This window comes from Scatophagus argus, chromosome 24, assembly GCF_020382885.2.
Source record: "Scatophagus argus isolate fScaArg1 chromosome 24, fScaArg1.pri, whole genome shotgun sequence".
In the NCBI taxonomy this organism is placed as follows: domain Eukaryota; kingdom Metazoa; phylum Chordata; class Actinopteri; family Scatophagidae; genus Scatophagus; species Scatophagus argus.
This window is the reverse complement of record NC_058516.1, coordinates 7172803-7196637: the sequence shown is the minus strand read 5'-3', so window position 1 is coordinate 7196637 and position 23835 is coordinate 7172803. Positions and strand designations below refer to the sequence as shown.

At 45.4% G+C, this 23835-nt stretch overlaps 1 protein-coding gene across 3 annotated transcripts in view; it reads right to left on the bottom strand.

Moving 5' to 3' along the window:
- Positions 1 to 91: 91 nt before the first annotated feature.
- Positions 92 to 23835, bottom strand: part of nbeal1 (neurobeachin-like 1) — a 40698-nt gene continuing 16954 nt past the window's right edge. For 2 of the 3 annotated variants that reach the window (XM_046381992.1, XM_046381993.1), the window contains 44 exons: positions 21947 to 22030; positions 21277 to 21375; positions 20557 to 21128; positions 20333 to 20465; positions 19980 to 20099; positions 19371 to 19680; positions 19161 to 19246; positions 18855 to 18944; positions 18586 to 18763; positions 18360 to 18493; positions 17482 to 17641; positions 16621 to 16723; positions 16378 to 16537; positions 15368 to 15526; positions 14930 to 15089; positions 14281 to 14369; positions 13302 to 13907; positions 11970 to 12145; positions 11591 to 11879; positions 11183 to 11491; positions 10922 to 11071; positions 10630 to 10787; positions 10314 to 10438; positions 9379 to 9505; positions 9137 to 9285; positions 8916 to 9049; positions 8727 to 8828; positions 8304 to 8399; positions 8092 to 8216; positions 7775 to 7915; positions 7534 to 7664; positions 7105 to 7214; positions 6721 to 6838; positions 6456 to 6553; positions 6199 to 6315; positions 5970 to 6059; positions 5765 to 5874; positions 5459 to 5631; positions 5179 to 5273; positions 4586 to 4702; positions 4241 to 4402; positions 3985 to 4133; positions 3727 to 3862; positions 92 to 2679 (listed from right to left, as the gene is read on the bottom strand). In XM_046381992.1, the coding sequence (XP_046237948.1) occupies positions 2593 to 2679; positions 3727 to 3862; positions 3985 to 4133; positions 4241 to 4402; positions 4586 to 4702; positions 5179 to 5273; positions 5459 to 5631; positions 5765 to 5874; positions 5970 to 6059; positions 6199 to 6315; positions 6456 to 6553; positions 6721 to 6838; positions 7105 to 7214; positions 7534 to 7664; positions 7775 to 7915; positions 8092 to 8216; positions 8304 to 8399; positions 8727 to 8828; positions 8916 to 9049; positions 9137 to 9285; positions 9379 to 9505; positions 10314 to 10438; positions 10630 to 10787; positions 10922 to 11071; positions 11183 to 11491; positions 11591 to 11879; positions 11970 to 12145; positions 13302 to 13907; positions 14281 to 14369; positions 14930 to 15089; positions 15368 to 15526; positions 16378 to 16537; positions 16621 to 16723; positions 17482 to 17641; positions 18360 to 18493; positions 18586 to 18763; positions 18855 to 18944; positions 19161 to 19246; positions 19371 to 19680; positions 19980 to 20099; positions 20333 to 20465; positions 20557 to 21128; positions 21277 to 21375; positions 21947 to 22030 (7017 nt within the window). In that variant the 3' untranslated portion in view covers positions 92 to 2592. Of the gene's footprint in view, positions 2680 to 2834; positions 3863 to 3984; positions 4134 to 4240; positions 4403 to 4585; positions 4703 to 5178; positions 5274 to 5458; positions 5632 to 5764; positions 5875 to 5969; positions 6060 to 6198; positions 6316 to 6455; positions 6554 to 6720; positions 6839 to 7104; positions 7215 to 7533; positions 7665 to 7774; positions 7916 to 8091; positions 8217 to 8303; positions 8400 to 8726; positions 8829 to 8915; positions 9050 to 9136; positions 9286 to 9378; positions 9506 to 10313; positions 10439 to 10629; positions 10788 to 10921; positions 11072 to 11182; positions 11492 to 11590; positions 11880 to 11969; positions 12146 to 13301; positions 13908 to 14280; positions 14370 to 14929; positions 15090 to 15367; positions 15527 to 16377; positions 16538 to 16620; positions 16724 to 17481; positions 17642 to 18359; positions 18494 to 18585; positions 18764 to 18854; positions 18945 to 19160; positions 19247 to 19370; positions 19681 to 19979; positions 20100 to 20332; positions 20466 to 20556; positions 21129 to 21276; positions 21376 to 21946; positions 22031 to 23835 lie in introns of those variants that run through there. The other variant, XM_046381991.1, reaches the window with a different exon arrangement.

Sequence of the window (23835 nt, the reverse complement as noted above, 5' to 3'; positions counted from 1 at the left end):
ATAAGACATTTTTACCTCGGCCACGGCAATCGGTCTTCCTTCTTCTTTTAAATGTTTTAAACCTCAGACAGATAACCCTCCGTTCATATGACCCCTTTGAATTCAGACAAGACTTTAATGATCATTTTCCACTTGTGTATACAAAGCAGTTTGTACAGATTAGGGAGCCTAGTTAAAACAATTCGTTACAATTTCGTACCTGGAAAGTGCAAAAGTACATTTCAAATACGCTGAAATAAAAATCATGCTGTACATTATATACCGTATTCATAAATAATCACAGATATACACACATCCATTTGGTGACAGTCACAGAGAATGTTGCTAAGACACAAAATAGTACTTTTTGATTTTGCCTTGAAGTCCTACAGTATACTCTTGGTTCCTGTGGAGGTTTAACTTCTGGAATGCTGCTTTCGTTTCACTCACATTAACATCAAGGACAATGATCTCGGGTAATGAGGGAAACTTAGCTCTACGTTAAAGTCACACGGGGATAAAGGCACTCTGTTTGTTGCGGCTATGAAACAACTCAAACAGTGGTCTTTTGGGACAAATGAGGATGGAAAAAAAAAAAAAAAGACACTGCACCGAAACACATTTTATGCACCTTTCACAGAAATCTCTTAAAGAAGGACACAGATTGGTCGTTGCACTCCACCTCGCTGTGACATTTAAATAAAAACTACATAGAAAAAAAAGGGGAACCGCAAGAGCAACCCTGCGTCCGATGCCGAACACACGACTAAGCCACAACAACGAAGGGCCGTTGTAGTTCACAGAACGACAGACACCGTTTTCAACGTGAATGAGGAAATCGACAATTCCACTATAAAAAAATAAACATGCATCACTGGCATGTCCTCACTCTCTCTCACACACACACACACACAAACACGCAGGTATGGTGCAAAAACAGAAATCAGTCTCATCCACAGGAGCTTCGTTCTGTGGCTTTTTTGTGATTTCAGAAATTGCAGAACTCACACGCACAAACAACACGTCTTCCGAGAAATCTAAACAAGGCGTGTGAACCTTCTTGATGCCCCCTACGAGGAAAACGCCTCTGAAATCAGTCACTTCACAATGAGCGCAAAGGAGAATGAGATGTATAAACAATAAAGGACGATAATTTGAGTAAATGATAAGAGCTGAAGGCGTTGGGGGGGGGGGGTGCATTTACTATCCCGGTTAAGCTATAGGAAGACTAGAGATAGAAGGCTGGCTGAACAACCAATAAGGGACAGACAAACAGGAAGAAAGCATTGACAGCCACCCGACAATGGAGCTGTATTGCTGTTAACACTGACATCTTATAAAGCCCTTAAGGATTTCTTCCTTCTCCTTTTTTTTTTTTTTTTTTCTTTACACGTCTCTCAACAGTCACAGGAGTTTATAACACGTCATACTGTCTGTTTTAAATAGACATGGTGTGAGTTCAAAATCTGCTACTCTTACTTATAAATAAACATGGATTCAAGTAACTTAAAAAACATTCCACGAAGCACAGAGGGCGCTATGTGACTTTAAAGTCCTTTTTTCCTCTGTGCTGTTGTGATAAACCTTCAAATGGAAGTTTCTTGCATTTCAGAGTGTAGTGTGTGTGTTTCCTGTTGTAAGCACTTTTTTGGGGGGATTTTTTAGAAATCTACATCTTAATGCCAGCAAAGACAGACGGTACAGACGCCATCTTCTGTCGTGTGTAAGATGTTTCTAAAACAAAACAAGTAAAGGAAACATTCTCCATAATTACGTCTGTTTCCTGATCTCCGTTTGGACCAAAGACTGCATGCATATGAACAAGTTGCAGGACATGTGCATAAATCAGAAATCAAACAAAAAAAGAAAAACAACAGCAAAGACGATCAAAAAATCCACAATAAAACAACAGATGAAAATTCACACTCACAAATAGGAAAGGCAGAGAGTTTGGTCTTATGAGTGATGGAGCTGTCTTACTGCATAAGGCTGCTGTGCGGCAGCTTTGAGGCAACCGTCAGAAGTGTCGGCCTACAGAGCACAGGCCCCGCCTGTCTGCGACGAAGCCAAACTAAGGGAGGGGGACGAAAAGGCCACTTGAAACTATATTTTGAGATAAAGCATGGCAATACACTGCACATGCACACTCACGCACACACACATACATACATAAAATAGATGAACAGTTAGCTGACCAATCCTGTCAAACTGAAGCAGGTCAGAGGCTACACGGTGTGGTGTTTGGGAGTGGTGGGTAGCGGTGTGGTGGTGCTGAGGCTGGCGCTACTTCTGGATTTGAACCACAGCGCCAGCGCCATACGGTCAATCCAAAGCAGGAACACACACACACACACGCGCGTACCAACAAAAACAAAACAGACACATGGACGTGCAGACTTTGTGACGCTCTATGATTTTAGCACCTCAAAAACGGCTGCCCACCACCCATTAAACTGTGGAAAGGTGCTGAAGAGAGTTCACACAGACCGAAGCGACCTGCTTGGTGACTGACAGGTATGGAGAGGAACTGGGTGACAGGAATGTGGATGGCTGAGCATGGAAGGGCGTGGAGGGTCGGGGGTCTGGGACTGGGATGGGTCGGCTGTGGTCGCGCTAGATGTTGTACACCGTCTCCCCCGAGATCTGAGTCAGTCTCTTGCTGGAGCCCCACAGCTTCCGCGTTATCTGGCCCAAACGCATCTGAGAAGGGTGGAGGAAGAGGAAGAGGAAGAGGAGGAGGAGGAGGAGGAGGAGGAAGTGGGATGAGGGGGTAAAGAAAAGCGTGAAGTCAAAGGACACGGGGGGGGGGGGAGAGGAAGGATATGATCCATGAGTGATTGATTAGATCATTGGAGCTTAATTGACTTGTGAAGCTTGTGAGGCATTAAAGAATAAATCAAAGCCCAGTTCACTTTGGTGAGTCAGTGTGAACACAAAAGATGGAAAAAAAAAATGGCCACCATACTATTCAGAGTGATATTGTCTCTGTCAGCCTCCGACATCTACGCTACCGTTCTATCTACATTATCAACATTGGTGCAAGACTATTAGTTTGCATTATTAGATTTGTAGCTACACTATTAATATGGCTTGAGTTTGCAGAAGCGTTAATTAGCGTTTAAGTTTGTTTCACAGCATATCTGTTATAGTTGTAGAGTACACTCAAACATGGAACATAATGACACTTTGGGTAAACAGCAGGGGATGGAGTTTCACAAGTCGATGGCCAAATCGTGTCAAATATTTCACAGGTGCCAAATATTTTGATAAAGAATGAGGTACACACAACACCGTCGTTCTCATGTCACAGTTGTGGTTTTAGTGGGCAATGTTTCTGCTTGGCTGTGTGCTGAAGGACTGTGTTACTATGTGGCTCGCATGTAAGTGCATGTGTGTGTGTGTGTGTGTGTGTGTGTGTGTGTGTTTGCGTCTGTTAGTTTGTTTGAGGAGGAATGGAGCCAAATGAGTGACGGCAGGTGACAACCATCCCTGAGGAGAGGCGACTGTGTGTAAAAATGGACAGTGTGTGTGTGTCTGTGTCACATCTGCAGCTATGGACCGAAGGAGAAAAGGGACTGGGAGCTGCTAGGGTTTGTGGGAGCTGGAAGTGGGGCTGAACACCAGCTGGTCACGCTGGTGCAGCAGGCGGGTTGGCGAGCGAGCTCGAAGCGGGGCCAGCAAGGGGGAGGCCATGAGCGGCGATCCCTCGAGACTCTGAGCGATGTAGTTCCTCAGCGAGTTCTTTACCTCCGCCGGCTTGCCCACGCCCACGATGATCAGCTTTCCGTCCTCCAGGCCCACCAGCGCGTGGCTCTGCTCCTTGGTGACCGAGACGCAGCGCACCGGCACTCGCATGGCCATGGGCTCCGTGCAAAGAGACAGGCTGACAAGAGAAACAAGTACAGGTACGGCGTCCACGTTAGTCGACCGAGGTGGAATTAAAACGTTAGGCGAAGGGACACTTTTTCCATCCTATAGGAAGTTAAAACATGTGTGACGGTTTACCTGTAGAGGTCACGGATAGACAGGTATCCCTGCTCGCTGCCAATGACCACATACTCTCCCGAAACACACATATCAGTCACCTGCTCCTTCAGAGGCTCGCTGCACAGATGCTTCCCATTCACTGAGTAAAGATGGAGAGCGTTTTTATCCTGGGGAGAGAATAAAAAAAAAAAAAAAAAACATATTTATACATCAATGTGACTAAATCATTTTCCCCAGATACCTCGCTTGTCACGCGGTGTTTGTGCGCCTGCACCTTGAGCGTTGCTTTGCCCTCGAGGCAGGTGTGGACAAGCAGGTGACCCTCCCAGGACACGGCCAGGTGCAGGATGGAGAGCGGCAGGGAGCTGTCGCAGGGCGGTCGCAAGCAGCGCGTGTACTGACCTCGACGAACTGTGTGGATGATCACCGTCCCATCCTGGGAAACGAACGGCAGGGCGGCGCAAGATTAAATACCAACGTCAAACAAAAATGAACAAATCGCTTTTGTATATCAGGTCAGTGGAAACTGCGAGACTTCAACTGCGTCGTTTCAAATCAAAAGTAATCAAGCCAACGCCACCAGCGTTACCACAATCAGTAGCGCGACGGGGGCTCTTACCCGTGATCCAGACACAGCCATGTCCAGCTCCGTGCTGATACTGACACTGACGACTTCGTCCGTGTGTCCATACAACACCTGAACTGGTTTGGGATAGAGACCCGCAGGAGCTCCGCCCTGCGCGACAGAGCAAACAAAAAGACAGAGGAGACGCGATTGGCTATCGAAAGTTCAGAGCCCAATAAACTTTCCAAGTTTAGAGCAAATTTTAACTGGATATCCACAAAATTGGAGCGATCTCTTCAGCCGCGTGGAATTTAACCGTCACGGAAGGAGAAGAGTCGCATTTTGCTTTCATCACTTCATTGCAAAATTTCGACGTCTTTTCTGGTCTCTCCAACAGTTTGAATGGATTACTCTGTCGCAACATTTGTACAAAGCGAAACAGCCCATCCATGAATTAGGCATGTTAAACATATTCTTTCAATTATACAAATCTAAGCTATCGGGAGCAATAACGTCTGAAAGTAAAACCCACGACACCTCAACACAGGAGGATGTAATTATTCAAAGCTCCCCAATTACTGAGTAACGGACATTGAGGAATTCTGTTTTTGCGATCAATACGTGCGACGGGTCCTGACGGTTCCCACCTGCTGAACAACCTGCCACACCATGCAAGTCGTGTCTCTGGAGCCGGAGATCAGGTGGATGCCGCAGTGGTCTGTTGACAAGCAGGTCACGACGTCTGGAGAGGAGGGGAAAAAAAACCGAAACAAAACAATGATTATTACAGAACGTACACATGATAAAAAGGACATACTGAATCCGAATCATAAACTCAAACGTTTTACTGTTTCAGCATACACGCCTTGCGTTTACACCTATCTTATGCTAACACGCCGAGAGTGAAAGTAGGGTGTGTGCGTTTACCCATGTGTCGGATGTGCTGTCCCACCGTCTTGCTCTTGACCAGGGAGGTGACCCGGATGCTGTTGTCCCAGTGGCCCCCGCTGAAGAGCAACTTGCCATCGTGGGAGACGACGAACAGCCCTGCCGTCACCTCCACGCCGGGGGCAAAGGGACCAGACAGGAAACGCTGGGTCCTATGGGAAGACGGCGAAAGGAAAAAAAGACAATGCACAAGAGAAAGACGTTTCAGACAGCTTGGAAAGATTTTCCAGGACGCAACATGTTGGTCACGGAGGCAAATGATGCGTGTGCCGCGGGTGTCCTCACTTGGTGTTGGATACTGTGGGGTCTTTTATGAAGGTGAAGTAGTTGGAGATGTTCTTGTTGTAAGGCAGCCACCCATGGGTCCCAACCAGGAAGTTCTGACTAACCGTCACCTGGAGACAGAGCAAACATCGCGAGGACAACCCCGTCATCTCTGTTCACGATTTGGAGGAAGAGAAAGAATATTAGCGGCGGCACCGAGGCTCACCATAGTGTCCGGGCTCCCCTGGGTGATGAAGGAATGGGACTGATTCTTCGGCACTACGGCTTTGACCAGCGGCACGTTGTCACTGATGCCCTGCAACATTATTACATAGAGGTTTTCGCGACAAACGCTCGACATCTAATCAAATTAAATTAAAAATCTGATTGTCCCCAACTGCTGTTGGGTTTTTACTTTACTAGCTTTTGATAACTGAGGTGAGGAGAGTTCACACCTCGACAAAGAAGGACTTGAGGTCGCTGAGGTGTTCGAACATGTTGAGAGGACACGAGTCTAGCTGAGCCTTCCTCTTCTCCACTTCCTCCTGAGACAGACGCACCGGATGGGGCTCCTGCGCGGTCACACACGCAACAGTCGAAATGTGATCCATCGGCACATCGAGTCACCGATAGTAATAAGGTACATTTTGCTTAATTACTACGCTAAAGTACATTTTTAGGATATCTGTACTTCGCAATTTTGTCTCCGCACCTTGAGCAACTGGCAGGGCGTCTGTCCGAAGTTGCTGATCATGCCCTCGAGGGCTTTACGCTCCTTTTCATCGGTGATGGCGTCGAGGTCTACCGCCCCTGCAACACCAAACTCAGTCAACCACCCAGTCAACTTTCCCCTCTGGGAATTAAACAGAACATCAAAGTATGTTCGCTTAGAACAAAATAATTGCTTTTCATCTATATTTACACGCTGCTTAAAGCACTTTATACACACAGAACTGAAACTGCCCTGGATACTTTACCCTCATACGTGCAGTAGTAGAAGACATTGAGGGCCTCCACCGCCGCAGGGCCCCTCTGCTTGTAACCAAAGATCAGATCGATCCACTCGTGAAGGTGAGCTGAAACGTACTCCGACTCCTGTCAGAAAAACACACACCGCGCTCATACGCTAGCCAGCGCACAACTACACGCAAACACGGTAACTAATACACAGACACGTCACACAAAAGCACACCTGCATGTGGACACAAACTACATCAAAGTGCTTAAAATTCCACTTAAAGGAATACTCCATCCAAAACAGACAAGACATACAAGACTCTACACCAACTTCCGGACACTCGGCACTGATCTTACGGTAAGATTTCAATCGTTACGGCGTTAGAAATAAAACTGCATCTCACCAAGGCTTTGCGGTGCTTGTAGATAAAGTCTTCAGGGGACTTGGCCCATTTGGGAAGAACAACATCATTAACCCTTTCCTTGGAGATCTGCAGTCGACCCAGATCAAAGCCTGGGTGACGGACGAGGAACGAAGGACAAGGGAATCCACAGAGAGAAGCGGGATATGGAGAAAAAACAGAATAAAGGGATCTGAGAATCAATACTAAACATATTTATGACCAGTCACTAAAAGACACCCACATGTCCTCTCTCTAAAAATGTTGAATCCAGGCAATAATAAGCAGGATAAGGCATTATGTTTTGAACTTTGTTAACATTGCCAAAACGCAGTGAAAACTGCCAAGTGTAGTTTTTCTCAATAATATGGACACTAACAGGCCGCATCAGATTCATTACGGATGATGATGATAAGAATGCTCCAGTCTCACCATTTTGGTTCTCAAGGAATTCTGGGAAGTAGAAGAACTCTGGGATGAGCTCTTTGACATCATTGGGGTTGTCCATGAGGGTCTGCCACGTCGCAGGGATGGAGTGGAACTGGCGGTCAGCACAGTCAAACCTGAGCCGAGGCAGGACGGTACGGATGAGCGCCGACGGCAAACGCGATAAACGGAGGTAAAGCACAAGAGCCGTGGCTGTGACGTATGTCTGGCTGAGTGGCCTCCTTACCGTCCACTCTGCAGCTGGATGTGCAGAGATGTGAAGGGCTCCACTCTGATCAAGTAATGCATCACTCCTGCAGCGTTTGAGTAGTGGGTGCCATAATGGAACCTGTCAATGGTGCCCGTCGGATCCTCAAAACTTTCATACCTGACAAACGCAATTAAAAACCGTTAACTTGTCCTATTCAGCAAAGTGCCTTCCTCTAGCTGCTGACAAATTTATATTATAGTTATGTATATATATATATGTGTGTGTGTGTGTATGATTTAGTATTTATAGTTGACTGAATTAGAGTAACTGAATCATGTACGGAGGAAACTTACTTCTCTCTAACAGCCTTTGCGTTGCGTTCATTTAGAACGGCGACCGGCTTGGACAGGTCCCGGAACACTCGAGGATCTGACAGATCCAGTTCCTCTGAAGTGTAGTCTGCCAGAATCCAGGGAAACTGATGACACACACACACACACAGAAGTCAGCTCAAATACTGACGCTCACCGCAGTTGTAAGGTAATGTGTTCAGTGTGGAACATACCACCGGATACTGAGCCAGGTTGTTGTACGTTCTGCCTGCGATCGTGTTCAGCTGCATCAGGTAGTCAAAGTTGGAGATCTCGCGGTTCATCCATTTCTGCGCAAAAGCAAGGCACGGTTTAAAGCCAATCTACCGACAATACGGATGTTTGTACAGGACACTGGTCACCTCTTAAGGCCGCAATCGATCGGTTTCCTTCCTTTAACAAAAACTTGACGCCTTACCAGATAATTAACAGACATCAAATAAAAAACGACCTCAGGACGTGGTCCGACAATTGATATTCAGCGTGCGGTAACAGATTGTTTAATTGCGTTCACAGGCAAACGAACATTTCGTAAATCGATCTCCTCCACAATGAAGTCATACATTTCATGAAACTAAATATGTGTTAATGAAAGCTCTGCATCATCAGTTCCTGACCTGCGTGAGTCCAGAGGCTTTGAGGAGCTCCTGCGGTGAGCGGGTCCCGTAAAGACTCAGGGATCGCAGCAACAACATGCGGCTATAGACTTTGTTCCTAGCCTGTCAACAAGACGACAGTGTCGAATGTTATTGTAAACTATTTTAAGAGGGGGAAGAGAAAATATTCCTCTTTAATAATAGTTAAACCTCTTTCTTGAAGTTGAGGAAGTAATTGGTCTGGTCGATGAGGAAGATCTCCAGGGCCGAGCGACGCAGGTTATAACGGCGCAGGTGGACCTCTCGAATCTGAGACAGGGGCCATTTGAAGTCGTGGCCCACTCCTTCATAAACAAGGAGACAGGTGAGTTTCAGCTCAGTGACGTTTTTGCCCTACATTTTCTCATCCGCTTCTCTCGCTGTCTCCTCACCTTCCTCTTTCTCCTGACTGCTGTCGTAGAAGTAGATGTGCTGGGTGGTGAGTTCCAGGCGGCCAGGCACCACGTCCACCACCGTCACCAGCTCACAGTCCTCCCACAGCACCAGCTTCTCCTTCTGTCCCGCCTCCTCTGCTTCAACTCTGCAGGACATCGGACAAAGAACGGCAGGGTGTCATTTTAAGCATCTGTAACGTGAATACGTTTGTTCTGTGGTTGTTGTTTTGGCGACTGACTGGCTGTTGGCAGCAGCAGGGTCGTCCTCCGGCAGCTCCAGGATGTCATCTTCCAGGTCGCTGACTTTGACCTGCTTCACAGCCTCTAGCAGCAGAGACTCTGGGTTCACGCGCTGCTGATGGACACCTGACCAAAGTGAGAGAGACGGAAGATGATTAAAAACTGTGGGGAAGCATCCACAGACGGTGCAGCGATTCATAGCACATGGCAGGACTGGAAATTAATTTCGTAGCGTGCCTGTCAAGGGCTGACAAATAGAGGAGACAAGGAGACAAACAGAAGCTTAGAATCCTCTGGTTTGTGTAATAATCTATACCTTGGCAGTGCGAGAATTTTATCCATATCGGTGCGTGCAACACTGGCCAATTTGTTTCTCTCTCTCTTTTACACTATGCTTTTTCTCCCTCTAATATTTTAGTTTCTCCTGGTTTGTTTTGTTGAGAGACACAGATTAGACTTAGATTAAACAATACCGCAGGAATAATAACCAAGTACTATTTGAAAACTTAAAAAACAATGAAAACCATTTTCATTTTTGAAAAAACATTTAAAAACAAAATTCTTCTGAAGTCAACGCACTCAGCCTTATGCACAACTTAATAAGGAAAAAAATACCAAGCACAGTGGATCATCCTCTTCATAAAGAAGATGGAAGGGTAAGACATGAGTTCGGCTTAAAGAGGATTTTCGAGGTCAGTCCGTTTTAATCTGTTTATCAAGGACAGGCTGAACGAGCGTGCTCATGTAATACCGTACACACATTTATCCCTCGTCGTCACATCGATTCACCGAATACACCCACTGGAGCTGAGCGGGTACTTTTTGCTGCCAAAGATGCTGATGTGCGGCTACTGAAGGACTACATTTCATACATTTTCAAGACGCAATTAAATCGTGCCAGGCTGCTCATATCCACGCTAAAAAGTTTTCTTACCCAGGTTGTCCCTCAGAGCGCTGGCCTCTCGGTGCGGGTCAAAGTTGTAATTACGGACCAGCTTCAGCCTCATGCGGGAAAAGTTCTCAGCACTGGACACCCTCCAGTGCATCTCGTCCTGTTGCCTGTCAGCAAAACACACTTTTAGTTCTCCCAAAACCAGCCATTATCAACATCTGTGTTTATTCTATTTTTATTTACTCAGTAGATATGAAGTCATAACCCATATGGAGGTGTTACTACAGTAGATCTATACATTGGAAAAAAAAAAAAAAAGATAAGAAGTGCAGAGACAGAAGGAGGCTGAGGACAGTACCTGTCCGCCCAGGGTCCTCTCTCACACACCAGACCCCTGCGTGCTGCCTTCCACTGCCTGAGGGTGGCACTGTTCTGGCTGTGCTGCTGCTTCAACATGCTGTTATAGCGAAGGTTCTCCTGGCGGCCTCGGCGCGAGAAAGGCTCCACAAATTGTTCCTAAGAAGAAAGTGAAGAGGATTTTGTGTGAGATGAGCTAAGGACCAAAGCAGCATTAGATAGGGTCAATACTGAAAGAGACGTAGAAGGAAAGAGAGATCAGTTATCATCCATTTATAACTGATCAAACTAACCTGGAAGCGGATCTTGCTCTCACCCCGCTCTCTCTCTCTTTTATGCAGGCTGACCATAAAAGCCTCATAGCACTCCTTCCAGTAGAGAGCCATGGTCTCATGGCCCTGGCTGAATATTTCGATTTCATACTGCTTCATGTATGGGATAATCTGTTTTTTTTAAAAAAAAACAAACAGACAAACATTTTCGTTACATTTTCCACTAAATTCACATCTCATATAACCTCAAATAATGAGAGACCGTAAATCTCAATCTCATACATATTTGTCGAGGTAGACGCGCCACTCAGGTGAGTTGCAGTACATCTGGAAGTCCTCAAAGAAGGACGGACTGCCGTTAGTGTCGGGGAGCTGGGGGAGGTGCAGTTCCATGTAGAGGAGACGGTGGACTTTGGAGAGCAGCGTTCGCAGCAGGGGAACCAGGAAGGAGTACGTCTCCTCCGTTTGCTCCTGGATGGAGCGCCGCAGGATGCCCTCCACCTTACCTAGCAGGTAGCAGGCCTCGTCCTGGCTGGTAACCTCCTTGGTCTGCAGGATTCCATTGAGCTTGGCGGTGGCCATAGCACACACCTGCGACAGACAGTCATTTATTATTGTGAACGCGTGGGCTTTGTTTAGATGACCAAATAAACAAGGCAGAAATGGTTGCCAATAGGAAAATTTGCTCACCTCCGGGTCCTCCTGGGCCATGAAGCCCAGCAGCAGTCTGAGTCCGACCTGGGAGAGCTGGAACCACTGGGTGCCAGCCGAGTACCACACCATGAGACTGTCCATCAGCGTCACAGTCTCTTCCAGCACCTTCTCCGTCCACAGTCCCGGATTCACCAGGCCCTCCGCCTGCAGGAAGTCTTGCACTATGTGAAGCAATCGCACTGCGTTCTCCGTGTGCTGTGGTAATGTGGCAGCCGACGCCTCGCGGTTATCACTCACTGCCCACTCCAACATACGTTCCATAAGACTAAAGCAGAAAGAGAGACACGGTTAGCCGCGAACATGCTTTCAGCGCCTGCTACATCTCGCGCTGTCAGCAGCGGGATGGAAGTCTGACCTGAGTTTGATTTGGTCGACCGGAAGCAGCAACTCATTGGCGGTTCCCAGTTTGGTGAGAGCTGAGAAGACCTGGCCACGCTCCAGCCAAGCAGAATCATCTGATCCCTCTACGCCGCGCCACATCACGCACAGCACAATCTCAAGCAGCATGCTGCACAGCTCCTCCTCCGCCCGCTAGAGGGCGACACGACACCAAAAAGAGTGAAACAGAGAGGGGTTATTATTAGAGGAGATCAGATGAAATGAATTTTCATTGATTCCTCTTATTTATCACTGCAACACTGTAACAGGATGCAGAAAAGGAAAAACGAGGATTTTAATAAATGCCAATTAGGACAATCTTAAAGCTTTATGCTGTGCTCGTAGATCATATTACTGATACATTTCAAAGCCTTCTAACAGCCTGTCTTATTACTTTTTTCCTCAATTTCCTTATTTCCTCAATTAGCATTAGACAAAAATGACCTAATTAACTGTCTAACTGACAGCCTCCCGCTATGTGTGAGATAGGTAGTCTTTCTTGCACCTCTGCCCTGCAGTCACTCTGAAATGATGGAAAAAAGTCGACTAGGCTCCCTGAGGTGGCGGTGACATTTCGCCCACTGAGTCAGAAACTCTCGCTGTTTTCGTAGCATTAAAGCAACCTCGGAATAGAGACTATCGCATGAAATACAGATGCCAAAGGTTTATCACCTGCTTACTTCTTGAGACTCTGTGAGAAAAAATTATATATGATATATATATAACATAATAACACAGGCTTGATGCAACATTTCCCAATTGTTTCTTTTGTTTCTTGACTGAATATTGTTACTTCAGAGGTAATTTAAGCTGATAAAGGTGAATATATTCCCTAAATAAACAAATACAATACAGTTTCACTTCCATGAACACGGACACTGTAGTTAATTTTTGAGTCGATGCCACGCACACCAGCCTGCTGCTGGAAACACTCACTAGCCAATGTGAAGTCGAAAATGGTCCAAAAACACATGCGCTATGACACTTGTTTGAGAACTGTACTTGAGCACTGAGTACTAGAAACTACACTGCCCTTCTTAAAAAGAAACTTGATCTCCCATTTTAAAAACTGACTATGTCTTCAGTAGCAAACAGTGAGCTCGAGGCTGAATGCAACAAAGCCAGAAAGTATTAAAAGATGAGCTATTAGTTTTGCTCTGATGACAATAACAAAAAAAATGCAATACTGTGAACTGGATCCTTTACTAATATACTACTGTATACAACAATGTCAGGACTTTCTCCACCTAATTCTCTCTCTTCAACCGCCTCAGCAAGGTGAGAAACATTACAGTTTCTCTCATCTCACCTCAGCGTTGCTGAAAGACTCCCCTAGTGAGATGTTATCGCTGAAGAGAAAGCTGTCTTCAGTCAGAGAGGAAGATGCCTCTCGATCCCCAGAGCTCCCTGGAAAGGTTTTAGAGGTCTCTATTGGTGACGGTGTGCTGGGAACACTGCCGGGAGTTTGACTTCCGCTCTCCCCACCCTCATAGGCCTGCAGATGGGACAGATCCAGCGTCAAGCCCCCGGATTTCCCCACCACCCAGGGCTTGGTGTGTAGCTGCGGCTCGGCGGAGGCAGAGGACGACGGCGTGTCCAGCAGCGAGATGACATCGCCGTTCTCCAGGCTGTCCACAGAGCGGGTATCACCGACGCTGAGTCGGTCATCCTCCAGCCGGTCCAGGCGGTTAGTGCTGCCTGCCCGTGCCCTCCTCTCCAGCGGCAGCTCTAAGCGGTTGGTGCTGCTGCCAGTGGGCCGGCTCAGGTCCAGGCTGCAGGTGCTGATGGTGTCGGCGGGCCGCAGTGGCAGGGATCCTTCGCCCCGCAGGTACAGCCGCATTAGGGTGTCCTGCCAACACTGCTGCCTTGAAATCTGGACAGCAGCATCCTGCTGGGATTGCAGCAGCTGGTACACCTGAAGACAGAGGAGGAAAAATATTAAAGTTTAATTACACCTGCAGGAAAACTCTTCAAAGCTTTAACTGCAAATGATGAAAAATTAATTCACTTTGGTTCCTCCTACTATTGCTTTGTGTTGCTTTCTAAATGATGTACTTTGATCATTACACAACTTCAAAGCAGTACTGTTGGGTGTTGATACGCACTTAAAGTTGAGAAACGCATTATCAGTGTAGAGAAGAGAACAAAGAAAAACAGAAAAGGAAGTTAACAGAAAGCAATGTAGAATGCATCTGACAGCACTAATCAATAGCTGAAGCCTTCTGTCGCTTCCCATGTCTGCTGTTATTCAATATATAATTAATAGCGTCTGCAGGTTTAAGCCTCACCCTCTTGCAGACAATGAGGCGCACGCCGGGGCCGGCACGATGGGTGAGCTGGACCAGAGACATCAGGTCCTTGTAGTTCACTACATGATCTGCAGAGTTTATATACACAAACACACATTTTACATTTACAAACAACTGTACATGGTATTGATTAGCACTTGTTACTGCTTTTGTCTGATTCTTCCTAAGACAGGGGAGCGTCTATCCATTGTCTCGAACAGAAAGCCCGAGCTAAAATGATCTGCCCCAGGTATTTTTTCAGTCTCTCCACAAAATTGTTCAACTCCAGTGGGTTGTAATGTGTGTATGAATGGGGGTGAATTAACATAAAACTACATTGCTCCTCTGTTGAAAGAAAACGAGTAATGAGCACTGGCTTAACGCTCTACGAGGACTTGTCAGATTTTGGTTTGGAGGTTGTAGGATGTATCTAAAAAAAACAAAAAAAAGGAAGAATAGAATCCAAGCACCTCTGCAAACTGACCAGTTGACTAAATGCTTCAACCTGAACTGAATGCATTCTATTCAAGATTTATAGCAGGAGAGCTAACTGTGGAAAAACCAGACTGACCAGTGACACTGTGCTTAATGACAACAGCTGCTGAGCTGTGTAAAATACAATGGAGTCATTCAAATAAGAAGAGCAGACCTGTGTGGAGAACTTGGTTGAGGAGACAGCGGATCAGGGTGGGAGTGATGTGAAGTTCGGAGAACAGCAGCGACAGACCAGCGTAGCCTGCCTCCCTCAGCCGCAAACGCTGCTTATTCTTCTCATAGACGCGGTCACAGCGCAACATACGCTCAAATAACTGTTGCAGAGAAAGAGAAAAGAAAAATGAACTATTCTGAGATACACATGTATATCTCAAAATATATACATATATATATATATAACACAGTTGACTGTGACAGATACCATTGGGCCCTGAAAGAAAAAAATCTTGAAATCCCAAGAAATGAATGATACTTCAGGAATTCCATAACTAACAATGATTTTTACGGCAGAAATAACCAAGCACAGTAGCTCAAAGACGCCAGTGGCATTTGGTCGCCCAGTGTGTCCTGGGTACAGTGGGTTATTACCCACCTTGAAGACAAGCTCCCGGAGTCGGTCTGAGTGCTTGTTATTGAGCAGGAGAGCATAGCAGGAATCAGCTGCCCCAGGCTCAAAGAGGAGAAGGAAGAGCTGGTCCCTGGCCGGACTGCTCTGAAGAAGACTGAGTAACAACTCGAGCAGGCTACACAACTGCAACACACGCAAACGAAACTACAGTTAGTTACTTTTACGTAGTTGCTTGTGTGGACAGTTTTCTATATTACGTGCACCGATGGACTGTCTTCTGATTAAGTGAATTCTTCATATATGTTACAATTAAGAATTGTACATTAATTATCATTAATGTTACAATTAAGTATGGCATATGAACACTCAGTATGGCTTAATGAATAGAATCCAAAAGATGGCAGACGCCAAGCAGTAAAGGAGGATCACACAACTATAGCATATGTTCATAGAGGGTGATGTAAGCTTCCACATATAGTACTGTAAGAGGATATGCAAAGTGACGGCCAAAATGAAAAACAGGGGGAGAGAAGTAGGGAGGAGGTGTGACAAGAGGAGGAAAAGGATTTCACAAAACAGGCGACACACACTGAGTCCTGTGGAAACTTGATCTAGCAGGTGTTGGAGCTCAGAGGAAAACGGTCCTGAAATTAAGTGGTTTCTTTCAGTCAAAAGTCAATGACGAATATTGCGGAAAACAAGCACAGAGCTTCCTGTACAGACATCCCTGCAGTAAGGCTCACAGGGAAACAGAAAATCCTGTTGTGAAAGGTCATCTCACTTAGCAGTAAAATCCTCAAATGGCAGGAGGTGTTGACATTGACCTATTTCATTATATACACGGGTCATCTGGAAGGCATATGCTATTAATATTTATAAAGTATTTATAAAGTATGTTTACCTTTAAGATTTATTTTAAGAGTCAAGGTTGTCATTTTCTTTCTGCTGCTGCTGTGATGCATGTCATTCAAAAATACAGGTTTATTTTAAGAACTTTCAAATTCATGACCCCGTATCTGACCCGAGCACCTCACCTGATCCTCATCTCCGATGGCAGCAATGTATCCCAGAACGCTGTGCATCTCCTCCTGTGACATGCCCTTGCTGATGTAGTACTTGACGAGTCCACAGAGAGACGCCCGGATGGTCCGAACGTCATCCTCGCTGAGGTCGCTCTCTTTATTAGTGTTCTTCCTAAAGTACAGTGCAGGTGACAATGATGTTGTTGGGGGGTAAATGTAGCTGTCGGGTATGAACTTCAGGAAATGGGATCTCACCCGTAATAAAGGCGTATGGTGTCCAGAAGGAACTGAACCCCATATTTTTTTCGGAACTGCTTCCTGTTATCTTTGATGACGGTGGACATGTACTGGATATGACCTTCATTGGGAAAAAAACAAAGAAACACAACTCATAACTCATAACTGTGTCAATCAGGACCGCTTACTCTTTCTAAGCTTCACACAGTAATTAATTTTAGAATTAATGCACTGCATTAGTCACACTGTACATCATCACACTATAGAGAGTTAAAGCAAACCTGTACTATTCATGTCTCTACTCTAAGCTTTTGTCTAAAAAACTCCCATTAAGTTTTTCTGTTCACAGACTTTGTTGGCACTCATTTTCATACTGTATATTGACATGTGAAAGGAACAGTTTCACAATTTTTGCTGAAGCCCTTATTCGCTTTCTTGCTGAGACTCAGACAAGGCGATTGACACTCTTATATCTGTCTGTTAAATATGAAGCTGGAGTCAGCAGGTGGTTAGCTTAGCTTAGTCTGAGGACTACAACCTGTAAGTCTTCTTAAATCTTGTTTGTTCAATCTGTACAAAAGTGTAAAACCTTAAGTTGTTGTTTTATGAGAGATTGTATGCTGGACTATTCTTGATTGTGCACAGCAACTTCCTGGAGTGTTGTTATTGGCAGACCACCAGCATGGCCGTAGGAATGGCATATTACGGCATGGCATTCATATAACATGTTCCTCTGTTTAAATCGTTGCTTACTTCAGGTTCTGTAAAACTCTCTCACCTGCTTTAGTTTGTATTTTGCTCAACAGTATGATGTTTATTAATGCAACTGCAGAATTTTCAATATACTACTGCACACACACACACACACACAGATCTAACCTATGCGTAGAGGGAAGTCTCCTTTGTTCCAGATGTTGAAGCTGAACAGCAGGTGTGTGTGAAGCTGCTGCAGCAGAGCCTGGTTCTTCTCATACGTCACCTGCTCTATCAGAAGCTGCACAGCAACCAGCACACTGACATCCACGTGACCTGCTGGAAGCTAAACACGTACAAAAACAATAGATCGTATTTCATTACTGTTAGTTCAGGTATTTACTGGCACACGTGCAAAATGATAAAAACAGTAAGGACTAAATAAAAAAAAAAATCAAGTGATATTAAAAGAGCCCTTGTAAGAAGTAACGTAAGCAAGGGTGTAGTTATTTTGCCAAGAGCGACTATTACAGCATCTGAGACCTTTTATTTTATCTAGGTCTCTGTGGAGGTTTTTATTTTCCCATGGCGTAGACGTTGATTCAGCATTTAAACACCCCACCCTGATAAACAAATAAATACTGAAGCACTTACATCAGATAAAAGATAGAAGAGGAAAGGGGAGAAAGATGGCTGCAGACAAACAGAACGAGCAATCAAAGGACACAGACAGACTCAAAGGAAAAGACAGACACAAGCACACAGAACAAACACAGAGACAGACCTACAGACAAAAGCTATCTGAAGTGAATTCATTCATGCACTGGGAGATGTAAAGCATCTTTCACACTTCTCACAACATGTAGATCCCGTACAGAATGAACAATCTAATAAAAGCTGTGGCCTTTTGTATACTTGAAGAATAAATCTGATGTCAGTCGGCAGAGACTCTTAATTTGTCCCATCCGGCTTGAATACGGAGAAAAACAAACAGGCTTATGTGGAGATTAATGCATTCAGTGAAACAAAGTCCATTGGTAGCAATGCTAGGAATGAACAGAGACCTTCTGCAGCAGGGATCCCAGTGTACCAACACCATGTGAGTGGAGCAGATTCTCTTGGTTGATTGGGTGTCTCTGCAGAAAATGCTTCAGCACTAGCAGGAAGGTGGCCACCAGATTTTTCTCCAGGCGTGCCTCTGAAAGGAAAAAACAAAAAAAAAAACGTTACAGCATGTGACGGTAAATAGAAACAAGAAAAAAAAAAGATCCAGGTTGTAGAAGAACAGACCTGAAGCCCTGTTGGATGGGAGAATGACCCAGTCTCCATCAGCTGGTGTGGTCACATCCGGGGTGATGAAATCCGAGCCAGTTGCCGGATCACTGGCCTGTTGATCAGGGGTCACCAGGGCCAGCTGCTCCAGTATGGGGAAGAGCACTGACAGGCCGCCCACACAATTGATCATGTCCTGCCACAGACAAATTCAAAATAGCAGATACATCCAGTTGTTACATGCACAGAATAATTTCACGACAGGACGAGCAGGACGTTGCTCCCACCTTGATATCCCAGTTGACGACCTTATTCCCAGTCAGGCGTCCATGTAGCAAGTTTGGGGACAGATCGAGACATATGGGGTTCCTACAAGCCTGTTGACACAAAGACTGTCTCAGTTAAAGGATTTTCTCCAAAACAATGAGACAGAAGTAAAAATATCACTTTATTTTGTAGAATCACTCCTCAACTTACACTCATTAAATAAAAATTAAACTATAACCACATCTGATTTCACTCAGCAAAGTAATTTTCATTCCAACAACAGACAAACTACAAATGAATGACTGAAAACACAGTGGGTCAATCACCTTGGGTGAGTAGTGCAGCAGCAATTTGGATGAAAGGTCGCCAAGTTCTGATTCCTGGGTCTTCAGTGGAGAGATGCAGTTCGGACCTGCGTAGAAGACACAGGGGACAGGTTAAGAAAGACAAAGAGAAATAAATAAATACACTTCTTTAAGTTTAAGTTTATTTACACTTCATCTATGATCATTACTCTCCTCCGTTCCCCCGCTTACCAGCACTGCAGATGGCTTTTACGTGGTTGGGCTGCAGGGGTTCGTGGAAGACCATGACCCCACCCAGCTGGCCCTGCAAGGAGGTAGGACTTCCCCACTCGCTGTCCTGGGTCCCTGCAGAGATGAGCTTAGTCACAGACTCGGACTTCCCCCCGAGCAGGCCCCCCCAGGTCTGAGGAGACAGGATGCCACCCAGCGAAGAGCGAGTGGTGGGCGTGGTGGCAGCGGAGAAGGGAGGATCTGGGATCTGGGAGGGCGGGGGAGTAGTGGTCCGGTGGCCTGCTGAGCCGATGCAACAGGAGGTGAATGGCTGTGGGCGGAGGGCAACAGAGTCAGGTAGGATGAACATGGGGTTGCCTTCACGATTAAGTTCGGCTTTTTACTGCAAGGCGTGATAAAGCCACACAGCTGTTGCACAGCCAGAGATCAAGCATAGCCTCTGATAGTTATTGCTAACTTAACTACAAATACAAAGGTTTAACAAAATCTGACTGCAGTTTGAACGGATCGCCTTTTATTCTCCTTTCGGTGTTGTGCTCCAAACATAGTGAAAAGATAAAAAGGTTACACTGTCGCTAGCTGAGGGCGGAAAGTGAGTGTGGGTCTCACCTCTGTCATAGTGGGGTACTTGAGGGGGGCAGACAGTTTCTGCTGTCCGTCCACATAAATGTACACGAGACTCTGTCCAAATGGCCTCTTTCCTGGTACGTGCACTACACCGATGCTGTGCTGTAGACAGAAATTCATACGCAATTTACTCCTTTTAATCCTTAGTGTTACTCTGTTTAATCAGTCTACAAGACATTAGGGGAAAAGGGTGTTAATCTTCTAAATGTTGGGTCCCATCAGATTTAAGCACTGTGTTCTGCCTTTTTATTCTGTCCTTTTTATTCGCTTCCATATTGGCACTGTTTTTTCAGTTAATTTGATGTCAGTAACGGATGGCATTAAACCAGACTCACCCAGAGTGAATCACAGAAGCAGTAGTCAGGTAGCATGACTGTGACATACTCCTTCTTCGTGCACACAGCCACCACCAACACACCCGCCGAGCTGATGAAGGCCTCAAACCCCGTCCCTCCCGGCGTGAAAAAGCTAAACAGCATAAAGTATAAGAGAACAGTCTGAGCAAGCACTACAACTTTCTGCAGTGATTCATCTTCTTTCGGTTTTCTTCTCCTCTCACCTGTAGAGCTGCTTTCTTTTGTCCTTGCTAGATGGGCCCAGCTGGTCCTGATCTAGCGACAACCACGCCAGAAAGCTAAAGGCAGAGCCTGGCCAGCGCTGCACCGTTGGGACTACAATGCCCGCCATGCTGGGTGACAAGTCAAAGTACTGCATGGCACTTTCCAAACCCTGTTTCCGTACCATGGCCAGGAGGGCTCTCAGGGCAGGACCTACATAGGGGTGTGCTTGAATGGACTCTGGAGGCCTGAGGAGGCGGAAGAGTCCCAAGAGTTCCCTCGCGCTCAAGGACTGGGAGCCCAATGAGCCTACCAGCCCGAAAAGACTCTCGGCGCATGCTCGGTGTAGCCGTTGGTGGCGCTCCAGTGCGGCGAGGGCGCGCATGACCATGGCGGCGTTGACACAGGTGGCGCGGGTCTGACGGTTGAGGCAACTGAGGCGACGGAGCCAGTCGGCCGTGAAAAGCTGTTGCTCAGATGAGTCCAGCTCTGGGAGCCACTGGACCAGCAGCAGCAAGGGTTCCACGTTACTGATGCCCAGGAGCCCCACTGAGGTGTGCTCACCCTCCACCGCCTCAAAATATACAGAGAAATTAATGTGTGTCATTTAGTCAATCAGGTGACTAAGAGAGTTAGCAGGACATCGTTCGACCAGGCTAACAAATATCAAAAAGGTAGGCACGCCAGGAACAGCAGACACCAAAAGACAATCTTTCTCTCACCATGTTCATCAGCTCTTTGAGGAGGTGTCGTGACGGCTGGCCAAGTGAGGTGAGAATTTCGTACAGTTGATTGTAACCAATCCTCTCCTTGAACACCTCCTGCAGGGGAGGAGGAAAAAAATTAAATGACAATACAAACATGTCCTCTTGTACATGGTGCAAAACTCAAGGGATGATCATATTACTTCCCACAATTTCTCCTTTGATTCAGAATTTCAAGCTACTTTTGTTAACTTCTTAAAATCGTACTTTTCTTCTCCACCTCAATACATCAATAATCATTTCAGACTGAGCTGCTTGGTTCTTGAGTGGTTCAAGCTCCATCTCTCTGACAGGCATGCTTCTGTATAACGTGGCGGCTTCAGTTTTGATCTTTTGACCAATTTAGACCTGACTAAAGTCAAAACAGTTTTTTTTAATCAATTGCAAATTATCTCTAAAACTACACCACTTTTGCCTGCCACAGCATACAGTAAAAAAAAAAAAAAAAAAAGCAACCGATTCAGCTAAAACACACCTTTTTAAAATGACTTTTAACTAAAGTGTTGCATGATTTTCTATCTCCAATCTATCTTATCTTACGATTTTATCTAATTGGTCCATCTCTTCTGTACATGCATCCCTACAAGTACCGTATGCAACTAAATGTATGCATTGGTGTTCTTGTGACCTTTGCAGCTGGAGATTTGTGCATCACTGTTGTCAGGGCTTTGATGGTTGCTACAGCGAGGGAGTCTAGTCGCCCTTGACACACCTGCAGGAAAATAAGACTTGTCAGTCGCTCGTCACAGCCAATCACCGTTCCTTTACCTGGCACAGTATGTAGTTGACATCTGATTGGACACAAGTCAAATCTCCTCTTATTCCAGTTGAATGTCATGGCACTTGACAGCGGTGACAAGCATGCATACAATTTAAAGCCGTATTCATATATATGGTTTAACAACAAAGTGATCACAATCAATTTTTTAAAGCACTGAAATACAACATGCATCACACTTGGAGGAATAAAGGGAGACTTAATTAGATGCCTTAGAGTTTGATTTAATTAGTGAGTGCGTGAAAACGTGAGTAAAATCATAGATGATGTTTAAAGCCCTGTTTGTTACTGCAGTAGGAGCTGGCATCAAAGCTTGTACTGCAGATGTTACAGGGCAGATAAGAAGTGTGTTGTCTTTCTGCTCCAGGTTAAAAACACAATCTTTTTAACATTATGACGATCTGACTGGAACAGGAAGCTCTCAGGGCTTGGTTTAAAAAAAAAAAAAAAAAAAAAAAAAAAAAAAAAAAAAAGATATATATATATATCCCACCTCCACGTACACACTGCCACCAAGAAGTGCCTTACTCTTTTTCCTCACATTCACAAAAAGCATGCAACCCATAAAAACACAAGCCACACCATGAAATATACACACAAACACATCTCCATCCAGCTCTGTCCCGCTCATGTCCAACATGTTTCCAGGTCTCTGAACCCGTCATTCATTTAGAATAAACATGTAGCTGTAGGTTGGTTGATCCTACAGAGAGTCTTGGACCAGCTGGAGAGGGACTGTGGCAAAAATTAAACTTTTGTGACCATCTTCACCGAGTCCAGATCACCTCCAACCACTGAACTCTGTGAGAGCACACACGAGGTCAACGTGATAGCATTCCAGTGGAACTCATAGTATACCGCAGGAATACCAGGACAATGTGGAAGGGAGTGGAGGGTGGAGGACACTAAAAATGGCAATAAAATAAGCGAAAAGAGGTGTCGATGTGAAAGAGGCAAAGTGGCCACTCCACAGCAAGGTAAGATATTTAGCACTTTGTCAAATCTAGTTTGGAGTTTCAGTTTTGTTTTGTTTTTTTTTAAATATATCCACATGACTTTCTCTGTGCTGTAAATGAACTAAAAACCTGCTTTAACCTACTAAGCTGGAGCTCTACAGATGCAAAGAACAAAAGCTCAATGTGTAAAAAGCAAGGTGCAGCATCTGTCACTGCATCATGTTACAGCTGCGCAACAACAAAGGCACACTGGTGTGTGTGTGCCTTCGTGCCAGTTCGTCCACCTGTACTCACATTATCCAGATCAATGGAGGGATTATACCTGATAAAGGTGGCTCTGTGAGTAGAAAAACTACACAGAGTAGAATGAAAGCTGGGACAGTCTAAGGGGAACAAGTGACCTTTCTATGCACATGAGATGATCCAGTGAGAAAGCTATGACTGATAGTTGACACCGTTCAAAAGACAGGCCTCAGACATATCAGACAGATGCCGTAAGTGACAGCCTCATGTCTCAGAGCTTTCAGCAAAACAAAAGTGCTCAGAGGGGAATTATTAATAAAACTGACTGAAGCACAACGACCACCTTTTTTCTGCTTTTCTAGTTTCAGTCATATGCTTGAGAAATCTCTAATAATTGGTGCTTTACTAAACAACGATAACTTGCTGCACTTGTTAGAACAAGTTTGAAAGACCAGATAGGTGGGGTTTCGGGCACAATACTAACTCTGATACTATTAAGGGAATAGTTCAACTTTTTTGGGAAAACATCTTCGTGAAATC